Source organism: Scardinius erythrophthalmus (assembly GCF_964197995.2).
Source record: "Scardinius erythrophthalmus genome assembly, chromosome: 23".
Lineage (NCBI taxonomy): Eukaryota > Metazoa > Chordata > Actinopteri > Cypriniformes > Leuciscidae > Scardinius > Scardinius erythrophthalmus.
Genome location: NC_138243.1, coordinates 29775093 through 29787559, shown reverse-complemented (window position 1 = coordinate 29787559; position 12467 = coordinate 29775093). Strand labels below are relative to the sequence as shown.

Sequence of the window (12467 nt, the reverse complement as noted above, 5' to 3'; positions counted from 1 at the left end):
TTCTCCCGGGTATCTGTTAGATTACAGCACTGGAGTCGAGAGCACTATGAGTTGTTCTTCATGCGCACTGTAACTGAAATTTAAAACTGTTAAAAGAAAAGGCTTAATAAACTGTTGCATAGATATAATACACTAAGCATCTAACATCTCTTCGCTTTGTGCTTTGAACTTTTCAATGCGAAGCGCTGCACGCTGTGACGCCGCGATGCTTCAAGTGCATCATTCTGCACACGGGATGCGCATAATCGCTTTGCCGCTCTAAATTGGAGCCTTTCATATTATAATACTTAGGGAATACATATTATAATACTCTGGGTTCACAGCACAATCCAGAAGCGCACACAACTCTTGCACTTGGATGACCGGATGTGTTAACAAGCTCTTTGCTGATTGGCTTGCGACAACGCTTTATGCAAATTTTCTGTTCGAGTTGAAATGTTTCAGCTTGCGCAGAAGACGTGATTGAGGCAAATATCGCACATTCGCGGCAATCGTGTCGCCCACTTCGCGTCATATGCATTGACTATTCACGTCTTTGCATTGACTTTGTATGTAATCTACTCACGCAGATTAGTAAATTAGCTTTTGGTGTGCAGACACCATTAGAAAAACAATGAGCATTCGAACATTAAATCATGTAAATATATTCGGGTAAATATATTCAGGCACACCCCATGAACAAATTAACCTGTAAATGAGCAAAATAGGAGCCCTTTAAAACTTAGTATTTATTAATTACTTTGTTTACTTAGTGACAAGACAGAAAACAACTACATAGATAGATAAACGATAGATAGATATATATATAGATAGATAGATAGATAGATAGATAGATAGATAGATAGATAGATAGATAGATAGATAGATAGATAGATAGATAGATAGATAGATAGATAGATAGATAGATGATAGACAGACAGACAGACAGACAGACAGATAGATAGATAGACGATAGATAGATAGATAGATAGATAGATAGATAGATAGATAGATAGATAGATAGATAGATAGATAGATAGATAGATAGATAGATAGACAGACAGATAGATGATAGATAGACAGACAGATAGATAGATAGATAGATAGATAGACGATAGAACGATAGATAGATGATAGATAGACAGATAGATAGATAGATAGATAGATAGATAGATAGATAGATAGATAGATAGATAGATAGACGATAGAACGATAGATAGATGATAGATAGACAGATAGATAGATAGATAGATAGATAGATAGATAGATAGATAGATAGATAGATAGATAGATAGACGATAGATAGATAGATAGATAGACGATAGATAGATAGATAGATAGATAGACGATAAATAGATAGATAGATAGATAGATAGACGATAGATAGATAGATAGATAGATAGATAGATAGATAGATAGATAGATAGATAGATAGATAGATAGATAGATAGATAGATAGATAGATAGATAGATAGATAGATAGATAGATAGATAGATAGATAGATAGATAGATAGATAGATAGATAGATAGACGATAGATAGATAGATAGACAGATAGATAGACGATAGATAGATAGACAGACAGACAGACAGACAGACAGACAGATAGATAGATAGATAGATAGATAGATAGATAGATAGATAGATAGATAGATAGACGATAGATAGATAGATAGACGATAGATAGATAGACAGACGATAGATAGATAGATAGATAGATAGATAGATAGATAGATAGATAGATAGATAGATAGATAGATAGATAGACGATAGATAGATTGATAGATAGATAGATAGATAGATAGACGATAGATAGATAGATAGATAGATAGACGATAGATAGATAGATAGATAGATAGATAGATAGATAGATAGATAGATAGATAGACGATAGATAGATAGATAGACAGACAGACAGACAGACAGACAGACAGATAGATAGACAGATAGATAGATAGATAGATAGATAGATAGATAGATAGATAGATAGATAGATAGATAGATAGATAGATAGACATTGGCCAAGCATTAGACTGATTTAGCCTAATATTGAAACTCACAGGACTTTAAGACGAGCCGGTTTAATCTGTTTTCCACTGAACTTCTGGCTTTGATAAGCTGCCCGCTGTCTGTCCATTTAGTGTTTCTGAAAGCTTTGGCAGTCTCAGCACACTGAGCACAGAGCTCATAAACGGCCTGTAAATGAGCAAAATAGGAGCCCTTTAAAACTTAGTATTTATTAATTACTTTGTTTACTTAGTGACAAGACAGAAAACAACTACATAGATAGATAAACGATAGATAGATAGACAGATAGATAGATAGATAGATAGATAGATAGATAGATAGATAGATAGATAGATAGATAGATAGATAGATAGATAGATAGATAGATAGATAGATAGATAGATAGATGATAGACAGACAGACAGACAGACAGATAGATAGATAGATAGATAGATAGATAGACGATAGATAGATAGATAGATAGATAGATAGATAGATAGATAGATAGATAGATAGATAGATAGATAGATAGATGATAGACAGACAGACAGACAGATAGATAGATAGATAGATAGATAGATAGACGATAGATAGATAGATAGATAGATAGATAGATAGATAGATAGATAGATAGATAGATAGATAGATAGATAGATAGATAGACAGATAGATGATAGATAGACAGATAGATAGATAGATAGATAGACGATAGAACGATAGATAGATGATAGATAGACAGATAGATAGATAGATAGATAGATAGATAGACGATAGAACGATAGATAGATGATAGATAGACAGATAGACAGATGGATAGATAGATAGATAGATAGATAGATAGATAGATAGATAGATAGATGATAGATAGATAGATAGATAGATAGATAGATAGATAGATAGATAGATAGATAGATAGATAGACGATAGATAGATAGATAGATAGATAGATAGACGATAAATAGATAGATAGATAGATAGATAGACGATAGATAGATAGATAGATAGATAGATAGATAGATAGATAGATAGATAGATAGATAGATAGATAGATAGATAGATAGATAGATAGATAGATAGACGATAGATAGACGATAGATAGATAGATAGATAGATAGATAGATAGACAGATAGATAGACGATAGATAGATAGATAGATAGATAGATAGATAGATAGATAGATAGACGATAGATAGATAGATAGACAGATAGATAGACGATAGATAGATAGATAGACAGATAGATAGACGATAGATAGATAGATAGATAGATAGATAGATAGATAGATAGACGATAGATAGATAGATAGACGATAGATAGATAGATAGACAGACGATAGATAGATAGATAGATAGATAGACGATAGATAGATAGATAGATAGATAGATAGATAGATAGATAGATAGATAGATAGATAGACGATAGATAGATAGATAGACGATAGATAGATAGATAGATAGATAGATAGATAGATAGATAGATAGATAGATAGATAGATAGATAGACGATAGATAGATAGATAGACGATAGATAGATAGACAGACGATAGATAGATAGATAGATAGATAGATAGATAGATAGATAGATAGATAGATAGATAGATAGATAGATAGATAGACGATAGATAGATAGATAGACGATAGATAGATAGATAGATAGATAGATAGATAGATAGATAGATAGACGATAGATAGATAGATAGACGATAGATAGATAGACAGACGATAGATAGATAGATAGATAGATAGATAGATAGATAGATAGATAGATAGATAGATAGATAGATAGATAGATAGACGATAGATAGATAGATAGATAGACGATAGATAGATAGATAGATTGATAGATAGATAGATAGATAGATAGATAGATAGATAGATAGATAGATAGATAGATAGATAGATAGACGATAGATAGATAGATAGATAGATAGATGATAGATAGATAGATAGATAGACGATAGATAGATAGACGATAGATAGATAGATAGATAGATAGATAGATAGATAGACAGACAGACAGACAGACAGATAGATAGATAGATAGATAGATAGATAGATAGATAGATAGATAGATAGATAGATAGATAGATAGACGATAGATAGATAGATAGATAGATGATAGATAGATAGATAGACGATAGATAGATAGACGATAGATAGATAGATAGATAGATAGATAGATAGATAGATAGATAGATAGATAGATAGATAGATAGATAGATAGATAGATAGATAGATAGATAGATAGACGATAGATAGATAGATAGATAGACAGACAGACAGACAGACAGACAGACAGACAGATAGATAGATAGATAGATAGATAGATAGATAGATAGATAGATAGATAGATAGATAGATAGATAGATAGATAGATAGATAGATAGATAGATAGATAGACATTGGCCAAGCATTAGACTGATTTAGCCTAATATTGAAACTCACAGGACTTTAAGACGAGCCGGTTTAATCTGTTTTCCACTGAACTTCTGGCTTTGATAAGCTGCCCGCTGTCTGTCCATTTAGTGTTTCTGAAAGCTTTGGCAGTCTCAGCACACTGAGCACAGAGCTCATAAAAGGCCCACTTTACCAAAAGTTAGTTTTCCACTCCATAATGGAGTCGGCATCAGTCACAGACGTCAGGTGGGGTTTATCTGCGGTTCACACACCTGACCTGGACACTTTCTCCTTCCTGTGGCAGCAGGTTGTTGCACTTGCTGAAGCCGTGGCCTTGTGCTATGTTTAGCGCTCTGTTTGCGACACACACAGCACAGCGCGTGATACGCTACACACACGCCTGCCGCTGACCTTTTCTTCCCCAACGGCGTGTGGAAATGAAGCCGCCATTCATACATGCACACACATGGAGGAACACACACACGGCATTATGCTAAACCGCAGGAGTGTCAGCGACACACACATGCTGAAGCGGACACGAGTCGCGCGTGAAATCGGGCGTTTCTTCAGCCTTCCGGATGACAGGCGGAGAGGGTATGTCGTGTGTGTTCGTGTTGCTCTGGAGGTCTCGTTCTGTGCTCAGAAACCCTCACACACTCGCGCCGTAACCCCCACCGCTGCGACTAACAGCCACTAGCTGCTCACTAACTGCATTTACAGCGCGCAAATGAGCCAGCAGAACACTTACAGGTCAGCTTATCCGATTAAAGGGGCTTCCATCCACACTGACAGTGATTTACTACTTACTGTGCTTCCTTACGGTCATGAAAAACTTAGAATTATCTAGGAATCAGGCCTCGAAAGTCATGGAAGTTAATACGATCCTATAATAAAGTCCTTTAAATCCTTTTTTTTAAAGTTATGCTCTGCATTTAAAAAGTTAATCGGTTAGAAATGTGTCTTTGGAGTGCAATCACTATAAAAACAAATGTTTTCCCTTTTCCTTTACGTCTGTAAATTCATTGAAAACTTGTGGGAATTGATTGGTCAAATGCAGGTGCAAACGTGTTCACCACTTGTAATATAATCACTGTCAGTGTGAACATCCGTATTTATGATTTAGAAAGTTTATTTACAGCTTGAAAAGACTGAGACTCAAGCATGTGCACGTCTTGCTGTCACGAGTATGACAGTTGAACACTTTTACAGAGCTAATGAGGACCGGATTGTTGAATAAAATCAGAGGTTTTTGCATCATATTATCCATTTCACACCACAATTCCCCATCAGATCAGGACAGTGAGGCTAAACCGAACATCTGAATCTCCTAATACTTGATGTTTAATAATTTATTATGCATCTCATCCAGTTGAATTTCTATCATGTTTTGTCTTGCATCTTTTTGACTCTATATTCTTTGTGCACAGTCATCATCACTAATGTTGCATCATCAAAGTTCCATGCAATTTAGATACAGTTCCGCAGAAATGACACTTTTCAAGTGGCTTTTGGTGTGAAAACCTCTTGTACGCAGTTAGACACGAGCAGCATGTGTGATGTTAACTGAATGTGTTGAGTCTCATGGTGAGATGTGGAGGAGTTGCAGGTCATCCACACACTGGTAGTGAACATTCACTAGCATTGAAAGCATTAATGCAAGCGTGTCCCTGCCTTGTTGTCTATTGTCACACAGACAAACCGTATCTCATTCCTCCTGAAGGACTAAACGCAAGAACATCATGCATTTCTTTGGAAAAATCTGCACTTAAATTGAGGATGTGGTTTGTTTGTCATGACAAATGCATGCAACATTAGAAACATGCGTATGACGCGTTAAGAGAGTCATGGTTTTCTTTGGCTTTGTAATTGAGGTGTGTGTGTGTGTGTGTGTGTCCTGATGTCCTGACTTTGTCCGTTCTCTTGCAGTCATGGAGATGACCTCATCGTTACGCCGTTTGCACAGGTCAGTGACCCAGGAAGCAGTTCATGGTGAACTCTGGGATACATCTCATCCAGCGAGTAGACCAGCAGGCCCTTCTGCAGTGTTAAAGTCAACATGACGCTGTTTTGCAACCCGTTTTACTTCCGTAATTTGACCAATATTCAACGTGAAAAACTGTAGGACGGGACTTTTATCCATCAGAGGCTGATTGGATTATAAAAAGTGTTGACGAAGAGTGAAAATGAAAATCATTACAGATATTTCTTTTTAATAAATGATTATGAACATTTATTTTTGGAATAACATGCACGAGTAAATGCTTCACAAAATGACAGGGAATGTGTATCATGTTGACTTTACACACTATTTAACAGTAAAAACTAGGGATGCACCAATATAAACATTTTGGCCAAAACCGATAACCGATAATTCTTTATATTTGAAAGCCGATAACCGATATATTGGTCGATAAATAAAAAATGTTATATAATTTGAGAGTCTTACCATTAAAAGCCATGACCGAAGCACACAATTGTGATGTTCTGATAATAATTTTATATAGGTGATATGACAGACATGTTGCACTGAACTGTATTTTCCTTTTTTTAAGTGATTCCAATCATATTTCAAGCAATTCAGAATCATCATGTTGAACAGTGCACATCTGAAGAGTCTTAGCTGAAGGAAATAATACATTATTTATTGGCTTTAATATATCAGACAAATTTTCTTATCCGGCCGATAACGATAACATTAAAAACGAACATATATCAGCCGATACCGATATAGTGGCCGATATATCGTGCGTCCCTATTAAAAACACTTTTTGACTGTATTTCAACCTCATATGTGGGTAAAGCCTCAGAATTTAAAGGAAGCTCTACTTCCTTTAAATGTGAATACTCACATTCTCCTGACTGTGTTATTCTGTACAAGGTGAACTGTGATGGATAAAACAAAACCTAAATGACGTCTTGTGTTTTGCTCTGCTCTTGAAGGTGCTGGCTAGTTTGAGGACGGTACGGAATAACTTTGCAGCGTTAACCAACCTTCAGCAAGATCGAGCGTCCAACAAGTGAGTGCAGTTACACAGTTTTGCAAGTGTCATGGAGCGTTGTTGACATGCAGCCAGAGCAGAGGGGAACGAATCACCTGGTACTTTGACTGCAAGAATCAAATGTTTAGTTATATATAATGCTTTCTGCTTTTTTCCTCAATTTTCACAGGCGATCCCCCATGTGTAATCAGCCTCCTCTCACAAAGGCCTCCTTCACAGGTGAGATTTCCCATTGGTTTTCATATTATTCCAGGAATTTAAAGGGTCACGAAACCCCGTTTTCACCACAGTTCTGAAAAATGCTTCAAAAGTGGCCGTGAGAGAGCCAGTTTTATTTCACAATATACACATATTATACATGGTTCATCGTAAATTACACTAATACATACTGTACATATCCTGTGAGAGCAATCAGTTAATGCACAAATAAATTCACAGCCATTCACATTTGTACTTTAAACATATATCAACACGCTTTTGTATCTTTAATACTAATAATTAATAATAAATATTATATTAATTTATAATAATAAAGTCCGGTTACACTCACAGTGTGGATGAATGGTGTTTGTGTTGAAGACTCAGGATCTATTGGATAGAAACTCTTGCAAAGCAAAACAAACACTCGTTTTTGACCCATTACCGCATCTCTCACTTACTGTATGTGATCATCTCACTGTTTGAAGCGCCTGTCATAGGAAATCAGCGCGTGCTGTCGTGAATAATTACGCGAGGTATCTTCTCATTGGATAACGACATGCAGTCTCATTAATAACTATGAGTCATCGATGTACTAATATAGTACATGAAAACGTCTGACAATTAGCAATTAGCTTAAAATGAACTAGTTTTCTTCAATAAATTAAAACATATGTATGGTAACATTGTCTTCTATGATGTTCAACACCCTAGCTTAGGGTTTCATGCTTTGATTTTAAACCTTTAAACCAAATCAGTGTGTTCTCCTGTTCTCTCTTGTGATTTATCAATATCGAGCATTTCATACTGAAATATCTGACTTTGGTGTTTGAGCAGAGTTTGAGATCTCTGGGGTGTTTTTCCAAGGAGACTTAAAGTCTGGTTTGCTTTGATTCTGTCCTGTTGGTTGTGTTGGATTCAGTTGGATTGATCAAACCTGTCATAGCAGCCGTGAACCTCTAGGGAGCGACAAACCTCCTTCCATTCATGCAGTAAGCAATACATAATTCTACATTATTGTAGAAAACATGGACATTAGTGAAAAGCTTTCCTAGATTGCTGTTATGGAGGATCAACTCTCTATTAAATACCAATAGTTTTCAAATTAGATGCTTATCAAGCACATACTGGTCAAAAGTTTGTAATTAATAAGATTGATAAAATGTTTTTATAAAGAAGTGACTTATGCTCAACCAGGCTGATAAAATACAGTAAAAACAGTAATATCGTGAAATATTATTACAACTGGATTGAATATATTTTAATATTCATTCTAATATGCTGTTTTGCTGCTCAAGAAACATTTATTATTATCAGTGTTGAGAACAGTTGTGCTGCTTTATATTTTTGTGGAAACCATGATACACTATCGTTCAAAAGTTTGGGGTAAGTGTAAGAAATTAATATGTTATTCAGCAAGGATGCGCTAAATTGATCAAAAGTGACAGTAAAGATAATTCTATTAGAAATAAATGCTGTTCTTTTGAACTCTATTGAGCAAAAAAGCCTGAAAATATGTATTATGGTTTCCTCAAGAATATCAAGAAATATCCAAATTGATGGTAATAATAAGAACCATTATTAATAATTGAGCAACAAATATAAATAAACACCAAATCATCATATTAGAATGATTTCTGAAGGATCATGTGACACTGAAGACTGGAGTAATGTTGATCACAGGAATAAATTTCATTTTACTATATATTCACATAGAAAACTGTTATTTCAAATTGTAATAATATTTCACAGTTTTTACTGTATTTTTTTAATCAAATAAACGCAGCCTTGGTGAGCGGAAGAGACTTACAAAAACATAAAGATCTTAATGATTACAAACATTTGACTAGTAGTGTAGGTCTGATCTTTGTGAAGAAGTAAACATAACCTGCTCTGACATTGGCGAATCTTTCACCCGGGTCAAAGCTGATATTAATAGTCATGGCTCAGCTGGCAGCCCATCAAACTGACACGATACTCGCATAAACACGCCATCTCGCTTTCACGCTCGGCCAGAGACGTGCTTTCAGTGCCGGAACACACGTGCCGGAGCAAGACGAGTCCGTCAATCAAGATGCTCCCCATCACTCGTCTACAAAGCCTGATATGGAGACGGTCGTAAACATACACAACTCGCATCTGCGTTTGAGAAAGCGGCAAAATCAAAGACGTACTTTCATCAGTGGCACCTGATTGGCTGCTTCTACACTCTACAAAAAACACTGGGCAACCCAAGGACTGGGTTAATATAGGACAGAACACATGTTGGGTTAATTTTACCCTGCAAATTGGGTTGTTTATTTAACCCAGGATAATGGTTTGATTCATTTTTACTAAATACTAACTTTTTTTTTTATTTTTTATTTCATACATGAATTAATGTTTACAGAAGAACTTAAATCCTCTAAACTTAAAAAAAAAAACACTCCACTGGTTTGCATGATAATTCCTTTATTTTCATATTTTACAGTATTTTATATTTCACATTTTATAAATACATATTACATACATTTAAGCTCATTTAACAAATATTAGAAGTAAAAATTATAAGTAATTCAAGTGTAATCGACGAGTCTCTGTGGACTCAGCGGGGGAACTGCTAACTCTTCCACCCTGCGTATGCTGTGACTGATTCCATAACCTGTCCATAAACAATCAGTGTACTGTTCTGAGAACATATCTAATTATTTATATTCTGTATCTTTTTTTGAATAAAATCATAAAATGTTAGATGCGCCCCTGTATGTTGCTTTGCATAAGATTAAATGATGTACAGAACAATAACGAAATTATAGATAAAATAAAATGTACGCAAATCTGTATTTTACAGAAGACATGCGCCGATTTGACAGAGCTGCGCTTCTCTATCCTGAAGAGGTCGCAAAAAACCCTCCGCAATAAATAACTCAACCCATGGGTTGCTACGGCTGACCCAAGATCTGGGTTACAAAAAAATACCCAAACACTGAAAAAATTGACCCAAAAGGCTCAACCCAGGATTTGGGTTGGAATGTGTCTATATAAAACCGAGAGGCTCCGCCCCTTCTAATGATCTGACAGTGGCTGATGGCATAAACATGGTCTCAGAAAGACAGAAAGACTCAGAGAATGCCCTAGTTTCAGCCCTGGCGCCGCTCATCTAGGTGATCTGAAGGTGTTTGCGTCAGCCTCGGCTTCTGTTTCCCACGCCTGCTCTCTCACTATTACTGGAGAGGTCTTGTGTATTTGAAGAACGCTGACCCACTGACGGCTGACATTAAGGGTTTCTCAGAAGCCGTTCGGCAGCTGGTGGCTCTGGGTGATTTATCTGAAGAGCTTCACACATCTCTGACCTGTTTGTGTGGTGTTTGAGGAGCTCATATGGGTCAGTCCTTTACCACAGTGATTAGCAGCACAAGACATTAAACATCAGGAGCAATGTGGGTTTACCTGGTGTTTACATGCAGTTTACTCCAAGGTCCCAAGATATATTTCATATTTAAATAGAGCCTATTTTAGGCCCATTCAATTTTTTTATTATTTATTTTTTACTATTACTGTCCTTCAATATATAATCAGCATCATTACTCCAGTCTTCAGTGTCCCATGATCTAATATAATGATTTGCTGCTCAAGAAACATTTATGATTATCATCAATGTTGAACACAGTTGTGCTGCTTCATATTTTTGTGGAAACCACGATACATATTTTTCAGGATTCTAGTTCAATAGAACCATTTATTTGAAATAGAAATATTTTGTAACAAATAGTAGCCAATAGTATAAATATATACAGTGGCCAAAAGTGATGTCCAGGTTAGAAAATTATCATCTTCACCCTTTATTCAAATACCATTAAAAATGTGTTATAGATTTTGTAAGCATATTGCATAGTCGATTGTTTTAATAGTGATTATAATGCAATGAAACTTGACAAATTGTGCCGACATAATTTTTGGCCAGAATGTCATACAAAGAAATTATGAACACATGCAAAAACGGGAACTCATTATTTTGTAGTCAATAAATGTTTTTTCCTGTGAGCTTATTGTTTTTCTATGCTTTTTTTTATGTATTTTTTATTTGCATAGTAAAATAAAACCTGAAGCTTTTGTTTTCCCTTTTCTGCCAAGTCATTTGGTCAGATAAATACCTTAACCAAGTTTAGTGTTTTGTTCTTCCCTCATATTTAAAAGATATACAATATTTTCCTCATATTTTAATAGTTTCATCAAATTTGTAGGGTCATAAAATAGAAAAATCCCCTCCTGACATCACGTTTGGCCATATAAATATCACGTAAAAGTAGGATTCAGATTATTTTCAACAGGCTGGAAAAGAAATGCAAACTATTTTGATTAACCTAAAATAGATTTTGCATATTTTTCCTTTTGATTTTGGGTAAAAAAAAATTATTTTGACCTCCCTGAATTCCTTTATTGTGAACGCTTAGCATTTGGTATTTGCTGTCTAGTGTTCAGTGAGTCCACTCCAGAGTTTAGCGTGCGCTCAGTCCCAGCAGCTTCTGAGGGGCCGGCCTCTGGTGTCGCACTGAACACAAGAAGAATGCCATTGACGTCAGAGGAGATGTTGTCAGCAAGGACAGTGGACCCCTGCTCTTGAATTCTCCTCAGAGTGATTGAACAGACGTTTGAGAAGAGGGCTAAAGATATGGGGGGGTTGAATGCCACACATAATGTGATCCTTTCCGCCTAATTTTCCCTTTTTAAACCTTTCATCTATGCATTTTTTGTTGCATTTTTTCTGTCTGTGTTGCTGCGTTTCCCCCGTAGACCCTTGAGTTACGATGTTTCTGACCCGTGCGTGAGGTTGGGCGAACGCTATGCAGAGCTGCATGTCAGATTCACTCAGTGTGTTTCTCTAAAGGTTGCCCTGTAACAATAGCAG

At 35.8% G+C, this 12467-nt stretch overlaps 1 protein-coding gene across 3 annotated transcripts in view; it reads left to right on the top strand.

Moving 5' to 3' along the window:
• Positions 1-12467, top strand: part of LOC308684121 (3',5'-cyclic-AMP phosphodiesterase 4D-like) — an 85411-nt gene that overhangs the window by 49039 nt on the left and 23905 nt on the right. For all 3 annotated transcript variants that reach the window (XM_081355190.1, XM_081355192.1, XM_081355191.1), the window contains 3 exons: positions 6309-6345; positions 7323-7399; positions 7551-7600. In XM_081355190.1, coding sequence (XP_081211316.1) covers positions 6309-6345; positions 7323-7399; positions 7551-7600 — 164 coding nt within the window. The remainder of the gene's footprint in view (positions 1-6308; positions 6346-7322; positions 7400-7550; positions 7601-12467) is intronic.